This window comes from Alligator mississippiensis, chromosome 8, assembly GCF_030867095.1.
Source record: "Alligator mississippiensis isolate rAllMis1 chromosome 8, rAllMis1, whole genome shotgun sequence".
Taxonomy (NCBI): Eukaryota; Metazoa; Chordata; order Crocodylia; family Alligatoridae; genus Alligator; species Alligator mississippiensis.
The window spans coordinates 30,416,630-30,442,704 of NC_081831.1; the positions used below are offsets into that span (position 1 = coordinate 30,416,630).

General features: G+C 44.6%; 1 protein-coding gene across 1 annotated transcript in view; it reads right to left on the minus strand.

The window, feature by feature from the left end:
- Window positions 1–26,075, minus strand: part of LOC102571003 (myosin-1B) — a 36,000-nt gene that overhangs the window by 3,051 nt on the left and 6,874 nt on the right. The window contains exons 12-34 of the mRNA XM_059732604.1: window positions 23,849–23,967; window positions 23,599–23,748; window positions 22,999–23,169; window positions 21,001–21,307; window positions 20,513–20,583; window positions 19,514–19,601; window positions 19,306–19,423; window positions 17,092–17,215; window positions 16,365–16,501; window positions 16,007–16,262; window positions 11,879–12,121; window positions 11,587–11,763; window positions 11,356–11,501; window positions 11,176–11,266; window positions 10,698–11,087; window positions 7,542–7,668; window positions 5,621–5,739; window positions 5,116–5,312; window positions 4,599–4,782; window positions 4,347–4,512; window positions 4,055–4,179; window positions 3,160–3,468; window positions 2,847–3,050 (exon numbers count right to left, since the gene is read on the minus strand). Coding sequence (XP_059588587.1) covers window positions 2,847–3,050; window positions 3,160–3,468; window positions 4,055–4,179; window positions 4,347–4,512; window positions 4,599–4,782; window positions 5,116–5,312; window positions 5,621–5,739; window positions 7,542–7,668; window positions 10,698–11,087; window positions 11,176–11,266; window positions 11,356–11,501; window positions 11,587–11,763; window positions 11,879–12,121; window positions 16,007–16,262; window positions 16,365–16,501; window positions 17,092–17,215; window positions 19,306–19,423; window positions 19,514–19,601; window positions 20,513–20,583; window positions 21,001–21,307; window positions 22,999–23,169; window positions 23,599–23,748; window positions 23,849–23,967 — 4,019 coding nt within the window. The remainder of the gene's footprint in view (window positions 1–2,846; window positions 3,051–3,159; window positions 3,469–4,054; window positions 4,180–4,346; window positions 4,513–4,598; window positions 4,783–5,115; window positions 5,313–5,620; window positions 5,740–7,541; window positions 7,669–10,697; window positions 11,088–11,175; window positions 11,267–11,355; window positions 11,502–11,586; window positions 11,764–11,878; window positions 12,122–16,006; window positions 16,263–16,364; window positions 16,502–17,091; window positions 17,216–19,305; window positions 19,424–19,513; window positions 19,602–20,512; window positions 20,584–21,000; window positions 21,308–22,998; window positions 23,170–23,598; window positions 23,749–23,848; window positions 23,968–26,075) is intronic.

Consider the following 26,075-nt stretch of genomic DNA (forward strand, 5'->3'; position numbering starts at 1 on the left):
TCACAGGACACCACGATGAGTGACTTCCATCAATTACTACCCTCTGTGTCCGACCCCGGAGCCAATTTTCCAGCCAGTGGATCGTGGGGGACCCAAGGCGACAATTGGCCAGTTTCTCCAAGAGACGATCATGGGACACCAGATCGAAGGCTTTTTTGAAGTCAAGATATATGACATCAATCTCTTCTCCCTTGTCCAGGTGATAGGTCACCTGGTCGTAGAAGGAAATGAGATTGGTCAAGCAAGACCTACCCGCAACAAACCCGTGCTGGCTATCCCTTAAGATGTTGGCGTCGGCCAGTCCATTAAGGATGGCCTCCTTAATAAACTTTTCTAAGATCTTCCCCGGGATAGAAGTCAGGCTGATGGGCCTATAGTTAGCCGGATCCACTTTCCTCCCTTTCTTGAAGATAGGCACCACGTTGGCCTTCTTCCAGTCTTCGGGCACTACACCAGAGCGCCAAGAGTTTTCAAAGATCCGCGCTAGAGGCTGGGCTATGATGCTCACCAGCTCCTTGAGTACCCTGGGGGGAAGATTGTCAGGGCCGGCTGACTTGAAGGTATCCAGCTTCTCAAGATGTTCCTTCACAAAGTCAGCATTAATGGAGGGCAGGGGATCACCCTCACCCGGACTTCCCGGCCCTGTAGCGGGCATGGGTGTCCCATGGGGCTGATGAAAGACCGACGCAAAGTACCTATTTAATAGGTTGGCTTTTTCCTGGGCGTCAGTTGTCAGTTGCCCCATCTGGTTCAGCAGGGGTCCAACGTTGCCCCTGCTTTTCCTCCGGCTCCCCACATATCTGAAAAAGGACTTTTTATTGTCCTTGATGCTCAAAGCTAGCTGGAGTTCAGTTGCAGCCTTGGCTTTCCTGGTCTGCTCCCTACAGGACCGGACCAGTGCAGAATAATCCTCCTTGGAGGTGACTCCCATCCTCCATCCTTTGTAGGCCTTTCTTTTTAGCCTCAGGAGGTCTGCTAGGTCCCTGGAGAGCCAGGGGGGCTGCTGTCCCCTCTTGCTGCCTTTCCTCCGAGATGGAATAGACTTAGTTTGTGCATTGAGGATCGCTCCCTTGAGGAGCAACCACTCTTCTTGAACTCCCCTCTCCCTGTGGTCAGTCCCTTAGGGCCTCACTGACAAGCCTCCTGAGCTTGTCAAAGTCGGCTTTCCTGAAGTCAAGGACTTGCGTGTTGCTGACTGACTTGCCAGCTTTTCGGCGGATGGTGAAGGTGATCAGCTCGTGGTTGCTGTCACCCAGCTTCCCATCGATCACTAGGTCACCGACTAGGTCATCCCCAGTAGCCAGCACCAGGTCGAGCAGCGCTTTGCCTCTCGTTGGCCCATAGACTTCTTGAGTCAGGTAGAGGTCATCCACGCACGAGAGGAAGCTCTGCGACCGCTCAGATTTTGCTGAGCGATCCTCCCACGAGATGTCTGGGTAATTGAAGTCACCCATGACAACCATGGTCCTGGAGCAAGCTGCCTCAGCCAGTTCCTGGGCAAACTCCTGGTCTAGCTCAGGACTTTGGGTGGGAGGTCTGTAATAGACTCCCACCATTGTGTCCCCGGTGCCGTGTTCCCCACGGATTTTAACCCAGAGGGTCTCCAGCCGTCCACCCTGGTCACCAATATCGGCTTGCAGGGACGCGTAGCTTTCCTTAACATAGAGAGCTACACCCCCGCCCCTTTTCTCTACACGATCCCTCCTGTACAGGGTATAGCCATCTATCCCCGTGGTCCAGTCATGGGTGGAGTCCCACCAGGTCTCCGTGATCCCTATGACATCGTAATTGTTTGTATTGAGCAGGAGGATGAGCTCCTCCTGCTTATTCCCCAAACTCCTGGCATTTGTGTACAGGCAAGCAAGTGTCCCCTGGGGGGCTCCTTCCTTGCCCACAGATTTTACCAGGGCTGGGGCGGGCTCCCTTGAGTGCCATGGTCCGCTGGCTTTGCAAGGATTGTTCAGCGGGCCAGCAGTGGCGGTAGTCCCCCCGTCCCCCAGCGGGCTTAGTTTAAAGCCCGGTGGAGCAGGTCAGCCAGTCTGGCTGAGAAGAGCCTCCTCCCCAGGGGAGAGAGGTGGAGACCATCTCTTCCCAGCAGCTCGCTGCCTCTCTCGCCAAAGAGCAGGCTGTGGTCATGAAAGCCAAAGCCTTCCTGACGACACCAGTGCCGCAGTCTTTGGTTGACCACATGGTTCTTGGAGAGCCACTCTAATTAAAACACAGTAGCATCATGCATATTAATTTCATGTGCCATTAAAGATAGCCAAAGGATGGTTAAACTACAGCTCATTTGATAAGCTTTAGCTAAAGCACCCCAGTGGCCATTTTTAAAACTGCAGGGGCTTATACATGTGACACTGCAGTGATGCTAAAGCATGATAATTAGAACGTGTTGAAGCACATGTATAAGCACCTTTAGTTACCTTATTTACTCTTCTTGCAGAAAAAGAAGCATACGGTAGTTTTTCTGGTAGTTTTGTATAGTTAGGCAAACAATGTGTGGGGTTTTCAAAGAGGGACTTCACTGACAAAAAAAAAAGACTTTAATGATACAGTTGTTACCAAGTGCTCCCTTCCTTAACGGGATATAACATATTTGTATCATTGGAAAAGGAGGAAGGTTGAGGCAATTTTTTTTTTTTTGTCCTTAGAGCAGAATATAGGAGAGCTGGATCTAATTTCTTGCTCTGTAGGACACTTTTTTTGGAACCTTGAAAAATTCATCTAGTTCTGTGGCTATCTTGTCTTCTTGCGCTGCCTAAAATTCTCTGGACAGCACCTCGGAGAAAGAGATCCCGACTTACTTTGTGGCTTCTAAATGTAAATATAGAATAACGTAAACTGACCTGGGTGTGCAGGAGCTGCACACGTTCACTTGCATCCAGAAGTTCTTGTTCAGCCACTTTCCTGGACCTCTCTGTCTGTTCCAGAGCTGACCGCAGCTCTTCAATTTCAGCCTGCATCAAGTTAGATCTGCGTTCAACCATTGCCACCTGCTCTTTCAGGTCTTCTTGGCTTCTAAGAGCATCATCCAAGTGTATCTGGGTATCCTGTAGAAAGTGAAAAGTAACTTACAGCTGCAGAGCTATTGATACACACACAAAAAAGAAGAAAGGAAAGCTGAGGCATTTCAAACTGTGTGTATTTCTTCTAATATACCTTGAGTACTGATTGTGTGTTTCTTAAATTCTTTTGCGCCTCTGCAGCCTGGCGATTGGCATGGCTCAGCTGGATCTCCATTTCATTCAGATCCCCCTCCATCTTCTTCTTTAGCCTTAGAGCTTCATTTCTGCTCCGAATCTCAGCATCCAGGGTGCTCTGCATGGACTCCACAACTCTCAGGTGGTTTCTCTTGAGCTGGTCAATTTCCTCGTCTTTTTCAGCAATCCTCCGGTCAATATCAGACTTTACCTGGTTTAGCTCAAGTTGGATACGGAGGATTTTCCCCTCTTCATGCTCTAATGAAGCCTTAAGAAGAACAAGTGAACTGTTAAAAATCATAGAGTCATAAAGATAATAAAGACAGAGACTTGTATTAGTCATCTAGTCCGCTCTGTGATCAATAGAGGTTGATTTTTTTCTAAGCCAGTCAAGATAAAAGTTTGCATAACCTCCTTTATACATTTTGACATGGAAAACAATTACATCTCACACAATCTGTAATAAGTCTTTTGGTATGTAAGGACTGACATCAAATCCAGGCCCTTTTCTTTAAATTAGATCAACCCAAGTATTCTAATATTTACTCACATGTCAGGTTATATACACCCCTAATCAACTGAAGTTCATTAATAAAAGAATATAAAGATTATTTGTCTGTCAAATGCTGTTAAACACTAAAGCATAAATATTTTGCTCGTTATTGCATGGAGACAAACTCTGCAGCCCCCAGAACACAAAAGACAAACAAGTGCTACATCACAGATTTCCTCAGTTCACTGTGAGAGAAACAGGTCTTTCCCTATCCTTTTGAATTATTCCCACCAGGCTTTGTAAGAGGATAGAAAGCATCCAGAATCTTTGGAGCTGTAAGGCAGTGAAATATGATGCATACCTCTGCTTCCTCCAGAGCAGCCTGGATTTCAGATTTCTCTTGCTCAATCTGCTTCTTCACTTTCTCCAGCTCATGGATGGCCTTCCCTCCCTCTGCAATTTGCTCCGTCAGGTCAGAAATCTCCTCTGTTGGGTTATAGACAAAGCACTCAGTCAGACAGAGGGCAAGTGGAGGAAGGCACTTTCCAAGGGAATTGGCGGTTAGCAGTATTACAGACACAGATAGACTGGACCTAGTGGGTACACGAGCTTCCCATAAGGCCCTTGTTAAATAAAGAGATGAGAGGACTTACGTTGCAAGTTCTTATTCTCACGCTTCAGGGTTTCAAGATGGTCCAAAGATTCCTCATAAGCATTCTTCATCTTAAAAAGCTCGGTGCTGAGAGAGCGAGACTCCTTCAGAGAGGCTTCCAGTTCAGCCTGAGTTTCCTCATATTTCTGCTTCCATTCTGCCAGAATCTGAGAACAAGAAGACCCTGTTCAGTAAAAGTGGAGCTGTCTAGAGGATGTGACATTCTTCACCCAGAGACTGGAGCCTGAAGTACCTTATCAAAATTCTTTTGTTTCTTATCTAGTGCTGCACAGGCAGCATTTGATCTTTCCACATCAATCATGAGGTCCTCCACTTCATTCTGGAGCCTCTGCTTTGTCTTTTCAAGGGAAGCACATTTGGAGTTCACAGCTTCTACATGCTCCTCAGCATCCTGCAGACGCTGAGCAAGCTTCTTCCTGGAAGACAGTAAACACAGATGTGTTAGGGAACCCACATAGGAAGTGAATTGTGTGAAGCTGCTCTGGGATTCACCAGAGCAAACTCCAGTGACTTGGGGTCTGAGACCCTAGTACAAATACACCACGGGGCCTCCCCAATCATTCTGTTCCCAAATCATATACAATCCATGGACTCTAGGAATCCATTTGCCCCCAGTGTGTCTGCAGGACATGGCCTGCTCAGCTTTTTGAACCTTAAGGTACATGTTTGCCATTTTCTAACCATGTCACCAAAAGGATAGTCTTTGTCCGTTTCAGGGCCCCTCCCAAAATGCATCCTGAACCCCGTACTTGGCATCTTCCAGCTCCTCTGTCCGCTGAATAGCATCAGTTTCATATTTGGTTCTCCACTGGGCGACTTCACTGTTGGCTTTGGACAAGGAACGTTGCAATTCACCCTTGGCTTCCTGCTCCTCTTCATATTGTTCCCGCAGCAAGTCGCAGTCATGGCGAGCAGACTGCAAGCCATGTGCCAGCGCATTCTTGGCCTGGAGAAATGACATAGTCCTAAATATCATGGGGAACAGCCTCAAAGGGAGATCTGCCAGGCTGTGGAACGCTACCCCTGAAGAAGGAGCATCAAACTCAGTAGATGACAGATTTAACGCTGCAAGTAAGTAAAGCATTCAGCATTATACTGCAGAGAGGGGTATTCTGTTGGCAGGCCCAAGCTGTTTACCAAACAGGTTGTTTCCTTGTCTAGTCAATATAGTGCTATGATTTTATAGGAGGTTAAGGGTTCTTCCATACTGCCAGAGACTGGCACCAAAGCCAAGGGTGTCAGGAAAGTCCTCACCTTTATCTCTTCCTCTAGTTGCCTCTTCAATTCCTCAATCTGTTGGGTAAATGCTTGCTTGCCCCTTGACAACTGTGAAATCAAAGCATCTTTTTCCTCCACCTGGCGAGAAAATTCACCTGGAAACATTTGCAGATAGAATAAACTTACTAGAAATTGACTGAACATGGAAGATCTGTTTATTACCAGGGATCCTGGTTTTCGCTGTTTAAAAATCTAATTCTCTGATAATAATCACAAATTCTATTACTAAAAAAGCTCCAAACCCTGGTTTTCAATTATTAGAATGATACACCACTCTCTCTGTTTATGCACACAAAAATGCATGCACGCACACACAGGTTTCAGATGAGCACAATGTTTTATTGATATATTTACAATTTTAAAGCAGCTTGGAAGCCTAACAGTTCCTCAATCATAACAAAATAAATATATATGTATGTGTGTGTGTGTTTATATTTTGGCATTTGATTTTTTGGGGTTTTTTATCATGCAAAATCAGATTGTCTCTTGCTCCCTTCACTCACCAGGATGCGAGTCCAACTATTGCTGTCCCCCTCACTGCTTTGTGGCACTGAGCAGCCCTCATGTCAGTGCCCTGACTCTGCCCATACTGTTGCCCTAACTGTTGCCCCTCACTCCAAACCTATAGTCCCCCTTCAGCGCACCTCAAGTGGAGGCACAAGAAGTCGCTGGGGCACAATATTCTGCCCCATACCACCAGCTGGGGCTGGGACTGCATTGAAGGAGGAAGGACCAGGGGCATGCTTCACAGCAGCAACAAAGCAGAGCACAGGGGCTGTGTCTCTGGTGGCTCTGGTTCATGCAGGTGGCAGCAGAGTGAGTCCGGCCCCAGGATGGCCTGGAGGGAGGAGAAAGGGATGCCTGTGGCACCCTCTGACCTGTGCAGGGGCTCTCACCTTGCATCAGGTGACCATGCCATGGCAGTCCCCACTCCCCACCAGCAATGTCTCCTGACCACCCTGCCCCCGTGAGCACAGGCACCAGCCATGGTGCCTCTGGCGAAGCCACATAGCTCCCCACCCCCCTGAAAGGACCTCCCCATCCCCTTGCCCTGCTGGAGGGGCAAGTGCCTCTGGGAGGGCCCTGCTGGCAACAGCACAGAGCTGGGCTCACTGGCAGCACTGAATGCAGCCTCAGACAGGGGCACCTCAGCCCTGGCACCCACACACTTTCCCCCACCACTAGCAGGTACCCGCCCCCCTCCCACATCCCCTCACCTCCTCCACCCACACATCCCCTCCACACACCCCTGCCACCTACAGGCAATGCGTAAAGGGTACACGGAGGGGCATGTAACCCCCTGAGACTGGCCACCACCAAAGCCGCCCCTGGCTTCTGCAGACAGTCGTTGCTCGCCACCCAACCCCCATTGCTGCAAACACCACCACCAGCATCTGTGGGCAGTCCCCACTTGCGGCTGGCCCCTCTTCCCCCTCACCCCCCCCCAAACCACCAACACTACCACTGGCATCTGCAGGTGGTCCCCGCTTGCTGCTTACCACCATGGTGCCCCCCCAATCACAGGAGGCATCAGTTGTTCATGGCACGTGGTGCCATCTGCCTCCAGTTGCCCTCCCCGCATCTCCCTCAAGCAGCATCTCACAGGCTGGAACATTGCCAGCCTTCAAAGAGAAACCCACTTTTTTCTCCTATAAAGGAGAAATTTTGAATTTTTCCATGACAAACAGAAAACCCGGATTTCTCTATTACTTTGGAAATAAGTCACTCAGATAGCTCAACTTCCTGTGCAAGAACTAATTGAATACAAGTGTTAGCCTAAGGCGTCAGCAGCCACGTGAATGAGCTGTTTTTCAAAGAATGGAATAGCCTTTCAGGGTGGAACCAACATCACTTGCATGTATTTACATTTCTAGTTGAAAACCTGTACGTGACTTACCTGATTCTGTCTGTAAACGCGCTCTTTGAGCACTGAGGTCATTGATTGTTCTCTGGTGCTCCTCCTCCTTTGTCTTAACCTCACTAAGCTGGTCCTCCAGAGTGCGGCACATCTTCTCCAGATTTGCCTACACATAAAATGGACAAAAAGGAAGGTGCAGCTTAGAGTTTGTTGAGTTTGGAGGAAGTTCTGTCACATCATATTATTTTTATGAGGACACATTATCTTACATGAATCTGAATAGCATAGCATGATAAAGGTCAAAGGATAACTCAGAGATGTAGTATGGCTGTGATGAGCTGATGCTGAAGTGGTATATATGTTTCCATTCTCACTCCCCTAGGGCTGCTTCCCCAGTTGTCCCTTAATCCTATTAGTTATGCTACTGAGATAATTAATTCTTATAGGTTTCTCTGGTGAGGACACCTATAATGACATTGACTTGACCCTTTCTGTTAGAAGTGTCCTATTTTCATGTGATTTGTGCTTTGACAACCCTTAACTGTTTCACAAGGGTTTTTTCTCTGCTTTGGAATTTTTCTAAAAAGAGGACAGAGGAATTTTATGCAAGAATGTCTACTAAATTCTGTGAGGAAGCCTGGGGATATAATTTATTTTACTCATTATAGAGGGAACTCTCACCACCACCTTTGGCAAGCTTATTAGTATGCAAAGTCAAGAAAATAAGAGGTATGCAGGACCAGGTAGGTTTAAGGTTGCAGGAACATAGGCTACTGATATTCTGCAATAGCTACTTGTTTTGTGCGCTTGTGCCCATATGTTACCAAATAAATATTAATAAGGTTTAATGTTAGTACCAAAATTAACATTTAAGTCACCATCCAGTATAGGGGTCATCTTTACTACCCTTGAAAAGTAATGGTTTTTAATTTGGTAATAAATGTATTCAAAACCATAAGCTCCTTCATCACATGTCTCCAGGGTTTAGATATCAATACAGGTCGTTAAACTGTGTAGGCTTTATTCAGGTTAAACTAAAATCAGTCTAATAAAAATATTTAATACTTTCAACCAGCATATATCCTGCTTTGTATAGTTGAACATGATTAAATGTTAATCAAAATATTGTTTTGTTTGACAAACCTGTAAAGTCAGATACGTTGCTAACAATCTCTTGTATGCATTCCCACTCAAGACCAGAAATGAAACCCAAAGCTCTTTATACCATGAGTTCTTAGTTACCTAGCAAAGTGTCTTAATCAGCTAAATGCATTGTGTCCCCCCCTAAAGTCTGGACTACTGCTACTACTTCCAGCTACTCATGTAGTTCAAAATATAAAATCATAGGAACTTATGACTGGAAGGCACCTCATGCAATCATCCAGTCCAGCCCCATGCACAAGGTAGGACCATCCCTGTCAAAAACCATTCCAGCCAAGTGTTTGTCTAAGCTCGTCTTAAAAATTCCCAGGGAAGGTGAACCCAGAGTTTTCCAAGGTAATATATTCTACTGCTTGACTACCCTTATAGTCAAAAAGTTCTTCCTAATCTCCAATTTAAAATGTAACTCTGCTGTTGTTTGAGACCATTACTCCTAGTTCTGTCGCCTATGGTCACAGAAAGTAGTCTCTTTCCCTCTTCTTTATAATTTTTCAGGGATTTGAGATTTATCTAATCCCATTTCAATCTTTTTTCCAGACTAAATAAATCTAGTTCTTTCAGACTTTCCTTGTCATGTTTCCCAGGTTTCTAATCCATTCTTTCACTTGCCATAGATTGCTTTCCAATCTCTTCTCATCACTCTTGAAGTGTGGGGCCCAAAATTAGACACAAAACTCCAAATGAGGCCTTATAAGTACTTAACAGAGTAGAAAGATCACTTCCCTTGATTTGCAAGTAACACTTCTGTTAATACAACCTAGTATACTGTTGACTTTAATTTATTTATTTATAGTTTTTTGCAGCAAGAGCACACTGTTGGCTCATATTTAGCTTATGTGCCACTGTACCCCCAGGTCCTTATATACAGTACTGTGGCCTAGCTATGCATTTATATTTACTGTGTATATTTGTTGTCCAGAGAGGGGAAGCTGTATGATTCCACAAAACAAGTGACTGAAAGGGGGTTATTGAGACAAGTTCCTTGCATTCACATTCACCCAAAGAATCCCCTGAACTGCCACTTCAGTCCCACACATCACATACAATTAGATCATGGGGTGCATCACCATATTTAACACAGTAGATATTTTTCTCCTAAGCATTGTGCAGCATGAAGCGACAGCCAATAGGGTGCTCCAAGTCCTGAAAGTGGTAAAATGTCTGAGGCTGATGCCAGTACAGCAATGCACACAAAGTTGGTTTGAAACTTGAAGTGGAAGAGGAATCAAAGTGAGGAGGGAAGGCAGTGGGACAACTGTACCACCATACTGCCATTTGCTACACTGCTGGGAAGACTAAGGCACTACCAAGTTCCTTTCAACTGCAATGACAGGGAAGGAGTTGTTCAGAAGATCCTTGGAAAAGGACCAGCCCAGACTACAGAAGAAGGAAAAAACCTTTTATACCAATCAGAAAAAGGGTAAAAAAGCCTTGCTTACCTGAAATGTGGTAATTAGTACGATGCTACATACTAAGACTCACTTTAAAAGATCATTCACTTGCAAAAGAAGGCACTCAAATTAGACAGGACAAAATCAAGGTTGTGGGTACACAGGTCATTGTAATTCTGGAATAGCTGGTGGTTTTGTGTGCTTATGCTTAAATTTGAGGCCTTAATTCTTTTGGAATATATTTCTTGAAGATGTAGGTAGAGATATGTAGAATTACATATTTCAATATATTATTATAAAGTAATCTCTTTCATATAAAGGCTAATATTTCAATAACACACCAATTTGATAAATTATCATAACCTTTGAAGAGTGCTGACTGTAAAATTTAGTAACAAGCTTATTCAAAACCATAAGCTTATTGATCATGTGTCTTCAGGGTTTAGATATCAATACAGGTCATTACATTTTCAATGGGTTTTCAGATTAAACTAAATCAGTCTAATAAAAATATTTAATACTTTCAACCAGCATATATCCTGCTTTGTATAATTAAACATGATTGAATGTTAATCAAAATAATTTTTTGCAGGTGAAACGGCATTTAAGTTCAAGCCAATGTTATCAAAAGATGATCCCATACCTTGGCTTTGGAAACAGTCTCCATGTTGCTAGCCAGGTCATCAATCTCCATCTTCAGCTCACTCTTCTCCTTCTCCAGCTTCTGCTTGACCCGTTGCAGGTTGTCAATTTGCTCCCCGAGCTCGGCTGTGCTGTCAGCATGCTTCTTCCGGAGGGCGGAGGCTGTCGCTTCATGCTGCAGAGTAGCCTCTTCAAGGTCTCGGCGCATCTTCTGGAATTCTGCCTCGCGCTTCTTGTTCATCTCAATCTGAGCTGCTGTTGCCCCACCAGCTTCTTCCAGGCGCTCGCTGATCTCCTCAAGTTCCCTGGACAGATCAGCCCGCTGCTTCTCTGCTTTTGCCCGAGAGGCTCGTTCTGATTCTATTTCCTCCTCCAGCTCCTCTATACGGGCCTGGAGAGCAATAGGACACACTGAAACCAATGCCTCCTCTTACCTGAACTCCTCCTCACAGCCAGAAGCAAGGCAAATTATGACTTGCCTGGAGCTCCTTGATCTTCTTCTGCAGCTGGATGCCCAGGGCTTGCTCATCCTCAATTTTGCTTTGGAGCTGACTGATTTCAAAGTCTTTCCTTTTCACAAAGCAGAACGTGTTAGGGCCCAAACAAACTGCATGCGTCCCTGCCCAAACAGAAGGATGCTCCCCAGAAACCAGACTTACTTTTTCAGCTTTTCATCCAGCTGCTGCTTATCATTTTCTAAATCCATTGTGGATTCCTGGGCCAGCTTCAAGTCTCCTTCAAGTTTCCTCTTTGCTCTTTCCAGGTCCATGCGAAGTTTCTTCTCCTGCTCCAGGGACCCTTCAAGCTAAAGAGAAAAAGGCTGTCAGAGCCCTGGCACTCGGCACCCAACTTCTTGCCTGTTTCCTTGCCCCATATTTTGCTGTGCTTACGTCATCCACTTGCTGCTCCAGTTTTGTTTTAGCTTTGGTCAGTGTGTTCACTTTGTCCTCTTCTGCCTGCAGGTCATCCAGAGTCTGCTGATGGGCCTCTTGGAGGGCTTTCTTTTCTTTTGTCAGCTTGGCAATGCCCTCATCCAGGACTGCCATCTCCTCGGTGAGGTTTTTCACCTTTCAGAAGGCAACACATGTTGTTATAAGAGGCCAAAGCAACAACAAAACACACATCTGGGTGTGCAAAAGGGCAGCCATGAGTGGAATGTTGGTTACAGATTCTGGCTTATACCTTGTTTTCTGTGGCATGTTTTTCCTTTTCCACCTTGGCCAAGGTTAACTCAAGGTCATCAATGTCTTTCTTCAGCTCTGAACATTCATCCTCCAGTTTCCTCTTCTTGGCTGTCAGCTCAGCATTAATTTCTTCTTCGTCCTCTGCTCTTTCAGTCACCTCTTTAATTTTAGCTTCAAGCTGGATTTTGGTTTTGATCAGCTGGTCACATCTCTCCTCAGCATCAGCCAGGCCATCGGCTTCCTGTTGGAGGAATATTGATTTGATTTTTGTTAGCACTTTCATGATTTTCAGCTCTCTCTCTCAAGATAACCTAGTAGTTATATTTTAGTTGTGGAGGAAGTAGTTCCTCTATTTTAATAAAACATACACGTGAAATTAGTTTGGCTAGAAATAGTTTTAGTTCATGTCAGCAAGAAATAGTATTGAATTTTAATTCCATGTAGTTGGTTTAGAATATGTGATAATGAAAAATACAGCTGATTCAACTACTTATGAACTAAAATTAATTAAAAAAGAAAAATGTGTAAATATGTACAATCTATGCAAGGTATTAATAACTAGAGAGGGAAAACAGTGTTGCTCTGTCTCAGTTTTTATGTATGTAAGGTGTAATGTTTCCCACTGACTTTGCATTTTTTTCAGATGCTTAGTGATAAGCATTGGGGCACCAATCAAGGGATCTAATCAATTAAATTAACATAAATATCCTGAATAATTGCATGAGCCATTATTTTATTTTTATCCTCTTTTCCTTTGTTTCTTATCACAGTCTTTGTTTTTGTCATCAGCTGATTTGCATATGGTTTAGAGTGTAATGTGCTAACTTCCTGAAATGTGCATCCAGCAGCTATAACAGATTCATAGATGTTAGGGTCGGAAGGGACCTCAATAGATCATCGAGTCCGACCCCCTGCATAGGCAGGAAAGAGTACTGGGTCTAGATGACCCCAGCTAGATGCCTATCCAGCCTCCTCTTGAAGACCCCCCAGGGTAGGGGAGAACACCACCTCCCTTGGGAGCCCGTTCCAGACCTTGGCCACTCGAACTGTGAAGAAGTTCTTCCTAATGTCCAATCTAAATCTGCTCTCTGCTAGCTTGTGGCCATTATTTCTTGTAACCCCCGGGGGCGCCTTGGTGAATAAAACCTCACCAATTCCCTTCTGTGCCCCCGTGATGAACTTATAGGCAGCCACAAGGTTGCCTCTCAACCTTCTCTTGCTGAGGCTGAAAAGGTCCAGGTGCCCTAGTCTCTCCTCATAGGGCTTGGTCTGCAGGCCCTTAACCATACGAGTGGCCCTTCTCTGGACCCTCTCCAGGTTATCCGCATCCCTCTTGAAGTGCGGTGCCCAGAATTGCACACAGTACTCCAACTGCGGTCTGACCAGTACCCGATAGAGGGGAAGTATCACCTCCTTGGATCTATTCGTCATGCATCTGCTGATGCACGATAAAGTGCCATTGGCTTTTCTGATGGCTTCGTCACGCTGCCGACTCATGTTCATCTTGGAGTCCACTAGGACTCCAAGATCCCTTTCTGCTTCCGTGCCACCCAGAAGGTCATTCCCTAGGCTGTAGGTGTGCCAGACATTTTTCCTCCCTGTCTGTGGGATGTCTGTGAGGCAGTTTTAATTTGAGATCAACGGAAGGTTTTAGATCATGACATTGATTGAAAAATTGGCTCTAAACTTCTTGCCTCAGGGGACTGTAGCTTTTATATTTCTGTAAAGTGCCTCAGTTACTTCTTGTCACTGTATGAATAATAATGAATTTTTCCAAGTGTAGTATGTAGAAGTTTCTTTCTGTCCAGATACTTGAAAATTAGTATGTTTTAAAATTTCATACTTGGCACCAATTGTATTTATTACTACTTGAGATGTGGAGGACTTGCTATTCTTAAAATAATTTAATTTAGAAATTTAAATGTTATCACATAAATATCAATACATGTGCAAGAGGTGAGTTCCCATGATCTCCATGAATGGCGAAATCCGCGAATAGGGTACTGCATTCATGAACGCAGTTTGTGTTCATGAATGCAGTGCCTTGGTGGCTGGGGGCAGGGAGGCACAGCTCCAACAGTGACAATGGGAGCGTGGTGACAGGAGCCTGGCAGCAGCAAGCACACACCTCCCAAGGAGCTCCAGTAAGTCTTTAAAGTGTATTTAAAATGCGGGTTTGGCATTCGCAAATATTTGAAACTGTGAATGCTGAAACCGCGAATACCGACGGTTTCCTGTATGTTTCAGTCATTATGAACACAGCAAAAAAAAAAAAAAAAATCACCTATTTTTTACCCATGTCATAGTTTAAGAAGTGGAAATGGAATGAAAATACCTCTTTCTCTAGCCTTATGATTCTTGCATTCATGACTGTCAGGGGTCCAGATTCGAAGAAGGGGTAGGAAGTGCCATAGCTAAATCTATTCTATTTCAGGGGATTCAGAGTACTCTCTTGGGAGGATGGAGCTCAAGCCTCTCCAGGGGAGAAGGGTTGAGAACCCAGGTCTCTCAATTTTGGGGGGTTTTCTCTAAACATTTGGCCACTGGGCAAAATGTGAGCGCCAGCATCATAAGTTTTGAATCATCTATTTTCAAAAACTCATTATGCACAGCTATCAAAAATTAAAACTGATGTTGTGAATTGCCACCAAATAGAGATGCCTAATGGACAGTTAAAAAGCAGTGGGAAGTCAGGTGTATTAGAGTTTCTCAGAAGCTGTCTCTTAGAAACTCCAGGCTTTTTTTGGAGTGTGCTGACCCCTCCCCATTCTCTGCAAAGAACACCTGGAACCATAAACCTACATCACTTTTAGGTACCTCTGAGGTCTGTCCAGTGAGTCTATAGAGATGCTACACACCTAAAAAGGTAATTTTAAATCTCCTGCCTGGAAAAGGTGCTTATACCTTTTCTAGGTACACAGGCAATGCCTAAGGCTAGATGCATACTGAGCTCCTCTGTGTTTGCTTAATTTCTTTTATGCAGATTAATTCATTTTAAAAGGGTTCAAATGTTCAAGTTTTACCCCACCAGTTATCCATTCAAAAAGGATCATCACTTAGATAATCATTTCAATTATCATTTAAGTTTGCATTATTAATAAGACAGAAGGAGCATAAAGCATCCGAGAGAACTTGTCTGAATTTGAACATACACCATTTGCAATCCTTTATAATTAGGGATCTAACAAAATTGCAATTTTCCAGATTTCATGACATCTGGCATTGCAGAAGTGGGCAATGCTGGTAAAAGTCTGTGAAATCCACAAGGGTGGGGGAAACTTACTGAAAATAGAATGCTGGCTCCCCAGCTGGAGCCAGCAATCCTCAGGACATTGTGGCAGCCCACCAGAGCAGACAACGGGGTATGGGGAGCTTCCTATTTGAAGGGCAGCCAGCAAGATGGCTGCTGCCCTCTACCCCTTGCTTCTGATTGGCTGCAAGGGCTGCCTGTCATGTGACCCTACCCCTTTCAATGAGTTGGTGGTGAGGGGTGGGCCCATATGACAGGCAGCCCTCACAGCCAATCAATGGTGAGGAGCAGGTCTCTATGACAGGCCGCCCTAGCAGGCGATCAGCAGTGAGGGTGGCACTACCGGGGTCCCTCGACCAATCAGAGGCATGGGGGCAGGCCTGCCCTGCTTTGCCCATGAAATGGCTGCCAGGCCCTGTGTTTTGCCCGTGAAATTGGCAGACAGCTATCTTGAATTTGGTAGGTCTTTATTTATAATCTCAACTGCAATGTTTTTAGTACAAATTAATCTGTCTCTTCTTGGCAAAATGTATTTGCATCTTTGATGGTTAGATGTCCTTGTACAATACAAGAATCAACTACAGTAACAATACTCATAGCCTGCACTTGGAGCTGCAAGTCATTTTTCTCTTGCATAAAGGACACCATTTTTTCCTCTAGTTCCTTCCTTTCTTACACTATTTTACACAATAAATATAGGTACAAAACTAATTCTAAGAGGACAGATTTTATCCATTCAACTAATTTGATCTCAGACTATTTTGTCTCAGACAAATACTATCTCCAGTTTGCCAATTTCTTACCTGGAATGTACGTTTTGATATTTTAGTTTACATTTACTCTATGGAAGGGGTCAAATACCCTGCCAATACTCACAGATTGCACTTGGAGCTGTAGGTCATTTTTCTCTTGCATCAAGGACACCATTTTCTCCTCTAGTTCCTTCCTTTTTGCTTCAGATTTAGCAAGCTCTTCCTTTGTTTTCTCAAACTCTTCCTTCATGTTGGCCATCTCCTTCTCAGACTCAGCACTCTTCAGCAAGGGTTTGATCTTGAAGTACAGCTTCATCCAGGGCCAGTGCTTGACGTTCATGAATGCACGAACATTGTACTGAATACAGAAGATGGACTCCCTGAAATATCATTAAAATATGTATTAAATAATATATGTATCCTGTATATGGACAAAGCAAGCCAAGCACAGTTAATGTTATTTCAAGGTGAGAAATACCTACCGCCTTTCCATCATTTTCTGGAACTCTACTCTCATCAGGAATCCTCGACACATAGCTTGTGTGCGAGTAATAAGCTGTGCCAGTTTGTCATCTCTCATCTCCTCTAGAAGACCCAGCAGGCCAGCTTTGAAGAACACCTAGAGAAATGCAATATTACATAATATCACTCTCAGTGGCCAAATCTACATATGTATGCTTAACTGTGAAGACGACTAATTAGTTGCAGAATAAAGCATCACCGTCTACACGTTACGCTGTTAAACCACAGTAAACTCATTAATACTGCCGTAAGATAGTACTCTCAGGGAAAGTACTGTCTTACAGCAGGGTAATTAACTGTGACAAAATGCACATGTAGATGCTGACCGTAGATATAAATTGCACCTATCAGCCCTGCCAGCAAGGGGTCCAGTGTCCTGCCTTCTACCTCGCCTGCTCTTTCAGCAACTTTGTGCCTCAATCAGCCCCTCCCTTGCCTGATGCCACCACCTGGAGCCCAGGGCTGACCCCCTGTAAAATAAATACAGCCCTGATGTAAACTGTTCTGCCCTGGTTCAAATTGCTGCTGTCCCAGGTGCATTTGTAGATGCTGCACCAAAGCCAAGAGTAGTTTACTCTGGCTCAAACTGCTCTGGAGTTTATTGCTTTGAATTAATTGCAGGTGTAGATGCATCCAGTCTGTATGAAACATGAACAGCACATATTAGAAAAAAAGACGTCCTTGTACCTTGGTGTGTCCAAATTTATACTGAGTGTGGTCAACATCAATGGACCCAAGGAGCTTCTCAGAAGCTTTCTTGCTATCGATGAACTGTCCCTCCGGGATAGCACTTGCATTTAAAACCCTGTATCTGGGGTGGAAACAGAATATGAAAATGTAATGCTGTTGAAGCTATAAATCAAAGATGGCATCAGCTCATGCTATTATTGTTAGTATTTCCCACATAAGAAAAGAACCCAAAGATGGAACTTCCTTCCTAGCTCCAGAACAGGAAGGAGGACACTCCAGGTCTAAAAGAAGCATGTTTTTAGGGCAAGGTAGAGAAGCTTGTACTATCAGCTTAGCTATTTGTGATGCAGAAAGGAGAGGTCTCCTAATATGTCAGTCTGACACCCTTCACCAGCATTAAGGATAAAATATTATCCCCAACTGTGGAGGTCACAGTTCACTTACTGCACTGGAGTTTACTGCTCTAGGTGCACCATTTGCATGTGTGCCCAGGACTTCAGCAAATTGAGCCAAGTCAGAAAAGCCGCAACTGACAGGGGGCCCATGGGGTCAGCCTGCCCAAGGCTGCTTCCCCCGACTTAATGTGCTGTGAAGGGGGCAGGCTGAGACATGAAGGTGTTTCAGTGCAGGGGCTAGCTGGGTGGTAGCCACCACACTGAAGCACCCTTGTGTCTCAGCCAGATGGGGAAGTATCTACACATGCAGTGCTGTAGAGTAAAAATTCTGCAGCAGGATAGTACTTGTATTTATAAGTACTATCTTGCTGTGGAGTAAATTAGTTTACTCCAGCTTAATAGGGGTGCACATGTAGACACTGGATGTTTACTGTGGAGTTAGTCTACCACACAGTAAGTGTCTCGTGTAGATGTGCCCAGTGCGTGCAAGAATGATGTCAGGTAGTAATCGGGAGGGCAATGTCATTTACTCGAAGTAGAAGCAGGGCATAATGTACTAGTTCAGTCTAACTATAGTTCTTGAGGATAAGTAGTCATCATTTCCAGTATGTTTCCTCTATCTAGATCCATTATCCAGTAATCTGTAAAACACTTGGAACCACTGACTATTAGGAGTGTGCAAAACAGGCCATATTCAATTCAGATCCGGCCCAAATCAGGGACAGTGATTTGATTTGTTGATTTGGATCACTGTCCCCAATTCGATTTGGTTGAATCCAAATCTGAAGAGTCAATGCCGATTCAGAGAATCAGTGATCTGGCCTTAGACACAGCTTTAAATGTTTCTGTCATATACCTCGAGGTACCAGGTGTGGCTCATGAATGCTGCAATGCTGGGGTGGATGGTACTTGGCAGTTGGCCATGGGGGGACCCTGGGTGTCCCCCCAGACCAAGGAGGCACCAGTTGCTAAGCCGGGGGAGGGGGGCACGCAGGCAAGCCCCTCGTGTGCTCTCTGGCAGACCTGGAAGTGGAACGGAAGTGCTTCTGGTCCACTTCCAGGTCTGCTACCGAACACCCTGGGGACCCTCCTGCACTCCTGTGGGATGCTCCATCGGCCCCAACAAATCGCAGCATTCACAAGCCGCCTGGTACCTTGAGGTATATAGAAAAAAACATTTAAAGCTGTGTCTATATCCGAATCGCCGAATCTTTCTGAATCAATTCGGAAGGTTCCAATTTGATTAAGAGAGATTAAAGGGTCTCCCGATTCAATTTGGATTCAGAGATTCAGCCACCAAATTGGGCCGAGTCTCCACCAAATCAAATCAGGGACCGAAGCTTTGCACAGCCCTACTGACTATGTCCCAACCACTTCTGTGGATGCCCCAAAAAGCCGTCATTTTGTGCCCCCCGCCAAAAGCCATCAAAGTATGCTCTGGACTCCAGCAGTCCAGTTCTGAATTTCTTTCAGTTTCTTTTATAAACTGAAAAATGTGCAGGGTGATGCAGTGATTGCTATAATTAAAATAAATCAGTAGCATAAGAATGGGTCATTGAGAAAAGCACAAGCTCTGGGAAGTCACCTTCTTTTTTGCCACCAAAAGAGGTGGTTTCATAGCCACTCAATACACGTGTTGATGGCCCAAAAAGGAAGCGACATACCCCTCAGGTCCTGAAACCCACCCTGCTGCACTTGCTCTTCCATCACTACTATATACCAGATATGGAGGGGTAGTGACTACAGGGAGATGGTAGGGTATGGGGAGCAGGGACTGCCCAGGGCACTGTACTGGCCAGTTACTAAGGAGTCTGACCTCTGCTTAAAGTCTCCATAAATGATTCTGCTGGGGAAGCCTTTCCTGCAAATTCTGATCCCTTCCAGCACGCCGTTACACCGCAGCTGGTGCAGCACCAGTTCATGTTCCATGGCACCTTAACAAAACACAGCAGGAATCAGTATCTTACTGTATAGCACAGAGGAGCTATATCACACTAACATCTCTTTGTACTGGAGCTTCTTACCAGGTGTTTTTGTTTCATTGGGAATGATGCATCGTACAAAATGAGGATGAGTGCTTCTCAGATTGGACATCAGCTTGTTTAAGTTCTCCTGTGAGACCATGAGAAAAAGTTCATGTTAATCAATGTTACCTCTGCAAATGCACTGCTAGATACAGTACAATCATGGTAGCAAACAGCTCAGCAGTGTTTGAAATTCAGACAAATTAGCTGTCAGATCATTTCAGCAGGAGCCAATATTAAGTTCCCTCTTTTGGGGATTAGTTATATGATTTCAATTTATTAATAAAAATAGCTGTATTTGAGCCAGTACAGAATGGCTGCCATGGATGACAGAAAGTCAAATGTAGCTGCTGAAATAGAAGATATCTTCAAAATGATGTAAGTACAATGACAGAAATGTATCCTGATAATTTTTAAGAAACTGAATGAGTAGGTACAACATGGGTTTGAGCGGAGGATTTTGGCTTGTTGGCTAGGGGGTTTGGGCTTCTTTCTCTACTACCCAGTACTGTCAATAGTCATTTGCATCTGAGTGAAAGGCATACACTGTAGGTGTCAGACACTAGCAGTCATGTAAATTCTGATTTGGAGCATGGTAGACCCAGTTTTACACTTCTTTGTATTTATGCAAAGTGACACAAATGGTGGAAGGCAATGGAGAGTTAGGGCCCTTGAGTGGATGACAGAGGGAATTGGCAGGGGCCTAAAACAATCATTTCTGAAAGGGGCTGGAAGGGAGGGGCATCTTAAGCTCCAACATACACACTGGATTTTTAACATTTCTGACATCAGTCCCAGAGAGGAGACAGCTTTGGTCTGCAGGGATGTGTCCAATTACCCAGTATATTCAATGATTCAATGCAAATTTTACCATAACCCTGGTTACCTTACAGACAAGCTTTTTACCTCTCTCTAGAAAACACATTTTTCAGAGTTAAAATCACTTTCCTCACTTTCTTCTCAAGAAGGAAGTGATTAATAATAAACAATACACTGTACCCTGAAAAGAGCAGAGACCGTCTGGAAAGAAGAACCCTTCTTCTTGCCGCCCTTCTTGCCACCACCACCCTCTAAACAAGACAAAATAAAGATGCTATTAAAATTTGTGGAACTCTGACTTATTTGTTTTTTTTAAAGGAAACAAAGATGAGGAGAAGAACAAGGTCAAATGCCTGGAAGTAGAAATCAGGAGTATTCAAATAGGATATCAAGACACATTTCTAGGGATATGCTCTAATCCAACTACAACAACTTAAACAGCTGAGTTTTGATTTCTTATATAGTAAGAAGAATAATTTTGCTCACTGCAGGAATTGCTGGAACCAGCCAAATGGCCAGTGTTAATAGCAACAAAGTCCCTGGATTTAAGATCTGTGCATCTATCAAGACATACATAGTGCATTTTAAAAGTTAAGTTTTTTTCTTAATTTTACAGGAAGCATCTGCTAAGACTCAATCAAAAATACTGGTTGTACAGAAATTACTACCTTCTGCTGCACCAAATGTGGCAAAGAGCAAAGCCAATGTTTTCAGTGATGCTTTCTGGTACAGCCCAATGACAGTTTCATTCAGGGGGTCCTTGTTCTTGTCAAGCCAGCCAGTGATGTTGTAGTCCACAGTGCCTGCGTAGTGCACCAGGGAGAAGTGGGCCTCAGCCTTTCCTTTGGCAGGCTTCGGTTTCTGGAAGTTGTTGGACTTGCCCAGATGCTGATCGTAGAGCTTGTTCTTGAAGGAAGTGTCAGTTGCCTTGGGGAACATGCACTCCTCTTCCAGGATGGAGAAAATGCCCATGGGCTAAAAAGAAAAACAAAACACAAAGAGAACACAATAAAGAAAGAACAGAAATGACAGATGGATTATTAACACGAGTCCTTAATGGGAAAATGTAACCATATCTTTGCCTGGTTAAAAAGCAATTTATACATCAAAGGAACGGAGAAGTCTGGAAGGGGCCTCTTCAGCTATGCAGTCCAATATTATGCATCTATAGGAAACCATTTGTCTAAAAGAATCCTAAAAATTATCCACCATAACTCATCACACACTACAGCCGCAAAGCCTGCTGTGAGCCCAAAACAAGAAACTAACCACTAACATGTGCCCCTAATACAAAGCCAGGGAGGCAAAAACAGCACCACTACTCTACCTCTGCAATGACAGAGAAGCAATTTGATTAATATATGCTCAGCAGATCTTAAGAAGAGGAACATGCCTTGCCAGGGCTGCTCCAAGGGTAATTGGTGCCCTAGGTGAACTGTGTACCTCGGTGCCCCCACCACTTCCAATATAGAGGAAAATTAAGATAACACTGCTAGTGGTATGCTCTTATCATAAGTCCGCTTGAGAGTTAAAAAGGTAGGAGTCACAATTCTAGTGATCTTTCCTCTGAGATCTTTTCAGAGGTCTTTCTCCCCTTACCAAACCAAAGGTCTTAGACCAAGGTGGAGCCGTAGCCAGCCAGGGCTGTTATTTAGAATGATGTTCCTATTATTTTGTTCTGAATATAGTTTTGGTCCCCGCCAAAATTTTGGGGCCTCACACTGCAGAGAAAGGGGGAAAAATACTTCCTCCCAATCTGATGGGGAGGGAAATTGCTATAGACAGATCTCTGAGTTTTCTAAACACTGGTAAGACACCAGGACACTGTAATCAAAACTCTTATCTGAGGGGAAATATCTGAGAAGCCAAAAAAGCATTCACAAGGGGAGAAAATATTCTTGGCCCCAAAGGACAACCCGAATACACCCTGAAGCATGGGTTTACTAGATTCTTGGCAAACAGAGAAATTGGTATCTCTTTCCCTTAACATGGAGACAACAAATACTTGAATCCATATATTCAAACCACAGATTACTAAACTAACAACCCCCTATTCCATCATGTTGTTCTTTCCAACGAGTTCAACAAGATTTATCTTGAAGCAATTAATGTTCTTTGAATCAGTTTCCTATGTACACAGTGAGAAGGAAGTCAAAATGAGCAATAGGTAATACAATATGAAAACCCTTACTTCACAACAATTTAGTTTTCCTATCAGTTGGGGGAAAAACAGGTAGAATCTCGCCTTTTGCTATAGTGACATAAATTTCATGGTGGTTGTACAATTAACAAATCAAGGGACAAAAATAAATACTTCTTTTTCAAGGACTAGTTCTGTCTTTCTTTAGAATAACTATGTGTTTTAGAAATGTAAAATAAAGTATTTTGATATACAAGATACAAGCTTTTTGGGCTCTGAATATTCTTTCAAATGCCAGATGTTTCAAGACTTCTTAAAGAGTCCAGCTCTAAGGCAAAGTATTCTGTCCCACAAAGGGAAGGAAGAAAAAGCAGTATTGCTTGAAGAAAGAGCAAGGTTGATATCATAAAGCTGTGTAGCTGCCTTAATTGAAAAAATAATATATTATGGGTCAAGAAATGTATAGACCTGAGCATAGTCCATAGGATCATAGCAGCTAAAGAATTTTTGAATACTTAAGGCATACCTTCTCAATGAGCTCAATGCAGGCAGCCAAATCCATCCCAAAGTCAATGAATGTCCATTCAATCCCTTCCTTCTTGTACTCCTCCTGCTCCAGCACAAACATGTGGTGGTTGAAAAACTGTTGCAGTTTCTCGTTGGTGAAGTTGATGCACAGCTGCTCCAAGCTGTTGTACTGCACAAACATAATGGTAGGGGTTAGTCTGAATATGCATATTAACAAGTGAGATATGAAGAGTAACACTGTAATTTTAAAGCACATTCTGGAATAGTTTGAGTGTACTTCTTTAGGACCAGCCTAATGTTTGGGATTTCTATCCTCAGTTCTGCCAGGATAATTTTGTTTTGCATTGTGTTTCTGAGCTCTGGAACCCAGGCTGCTTGAGTATTTCTTGGATTTTGGTCTCAGTCCTGACCAGTGATTTGAGTCAGGATTTACCAGTCTCTCTGACCCATCAGACTCCTAGAGCATACAACATTCCCAGGCCCAGGCATTCAGTACTAAACCTGCCTGAGCATCAATCCAGCCTCTTAAAAAGAAGACTAAAGCTCCAAATGCTCAAGTTCTTTCCCAAGAGTCTGCTTTCAAACCCCTGCTGCTTACATCAAAGATCTCAAAGCCAGCAATGTCCAGCACACCAATGAAGTACTGTCTGGCCTGCTTTGTATCCAGCTGCTGGTTGATACGAATGACCATCCACAAGAACATCTTCTCATATACAGCCTTTGCCAGAGCACCAACTGAATTGTGCACCTAGCCAATGGAAGAAAGACTGGAGTTATCAAACAAATCAGCAGAAGAAGCAGGTGTGTTAATTCAAACCATGAGTTCTAAATTCTCCATTGTTTGTTACCTGCTGCACTGTTTGACCTTTGGTCACAAATTCATTCCCGACCTTGACTCGGGGAAAACAAAGGGCTTTTAGCAGGTCAGCTGAGTTTAGACCCATCAAATAGGCAGCCTTGTCAGCAACTAGGCAGAGGAATAATTCATTAGCTCACATATGGCTATTTTTTTACTTTCAACATCTAGAACAGGGAAAAATGCACTCCATCAGAAACCACATTCAGTAGATACCCAACAATTATGGAGTTTTAGAGCTTCCTTTTTTCTGACTTTTCTTTAAATTTCTCTCTATTAAGAGAGATTGCACATTTGCTTAATGTGTGAAAAAGCAGTTACTCAGCCACATAGCACACAGCTTGCAACTCTTGAAAATGCAAAGTGGATGTGCAGGCATCCTCATGCTGTGTACTTGCCAGCCAGAGTGAAGCCTAAGGTGCATGTTCCCTAGTCCGGCCAAACACAAGTACCAAAATTGTAGCTAGGCAAAACCCTGTAACTTTTTCCCCCCAGCTATAATTACAGATCTTAAATCAGGTATGCGTGTGTGAACTCATACCCACCAGGCCTGAGTGCAGCTCATTGTGCATGCTCATGTTTGCAAATCTATGCGGTATATGCAATAATGCAAACTGTGCAAAAGCCTCAAATGGTAAAGTGCATTGCCTAACATGGAGTGGAATAGGAATCTGTCCTGAGAGACTGAGTAGTCTCCATAAAATTGTGAAAAGATAAGCAAGCAAAATAAAAAGGTGTATTTAAAATTATTTATTTGCCTCTTTACTGAAAATCCTGCAGAGATCCTGCTTGTGGAGTGCTCCCAATAAAAGAACCAAGCTAAAGGATCACAATTCCACCTACAGCTCCTCCTACCTCTGGTGTTGGCTTAATAAAATATATTCACTGAAATGACTTAAATGACATTATCATCATATATACATTTTGTTCGTATTCTCTCTCTCTCTCTCTATATATATATATATATATCTCAGTGTGTGTGTGTGTGTGTGTGTGTGTGTGTGTGTACACATATCTATCTCAGTAAAGCAGCAAAGAAAACTTCTAATATAATAAAAGGCTTAGTCTGTCTGTCTGTCCATAACACTTCTGGCCAACTGCACATGTCCTGCCAAGAGGGTGGGTAGTTATTGGCTGCATCATGGCTTCCCCCCACCTCCATGCTTGAGGGAGCGGAGGGGGGTTTGTGGTGGTGGCGCCCTGCAAAACAGCCAGCAGGGAGGGGTAGGCAGTGGGGAGGGAGGGAGGGGAGTGAGGAGGCAAGCAAATGTGGGCCAGGCAGACATGGAGTGATGGAGCGCAGAACGGGGCCAGACCTGAAGCAGTGCAGGGGGTGAAATAGGGCTGGACCCAAAGCGGCAGGGTGGAGTAGAGTCAGACCTGAAGAGGTGGCGGGGAGCAGAGGGGGAACGGGGCCAGACCTGAAATAGCAGGGGGAGGAGGGGGTGGAGCAGATTCAGACCCAAAGTGGCGGGGGGTGCGGGGAGTGGGGTTGGACTCGAAGCAGCGGTGGGGGAATGAGGTTGGACCCAAAGCAGTGTAGGGTGGATGTGGGGAACAGGCCCGGACCCAAAAGCGGCAGGGGGGAGGGGGGTGGAGCAGGATCGGACCCAAAGCAACTGGAGGGAGGGGGGAGGGGGGTGGAGTGGGGTCAGACTGGAAGTGGTGGGGGAGGAGTGGGGGGAATGGGGTTGGACCCAAAGAGGAGTGGGGCATGGCGGATTGGAGTTGGACCTGAAGTGAAGGGGAGGGGGACTGGGGTCAGACCTGAAGTGATTTGAGGGAAGGGTGGAAGCAGCATCAGATGTGAAGCAGTGGCGGGGAGGATGGGGGGGAGCAGAATAAGACCTGAAGCGGCAGTGGCGGGGTGGGGAGAGGGGGAGGGAGCTGGGCTGGACCTGAAGCAGCGGGGGAGAGGGGAAGGAACAGGGTTAGACCTGAAGCGGGGGGAGGGGGTGGGGGTAGAGTGAGATTGGACAGAGAGCAACACAGGGAGAGCAGGACAAAACGAGAAGCAGCAGGGTGGGAAGGAGGGATGCGGGGCTGGGAACAGGGCTCTGTCCCTGCCGCCCCCCCCCCCCTTCCCCATTATTCTTGATGGGTAGTTTGCTAGTGTATAGAGAGAGAGAGAAAAAAAACAGAGAGAGACTGAATAAGAACAATATATATATATGATGATAATGTCAATCTCTGTGTGTGTGTGTGTGTGTGTGTGTGTG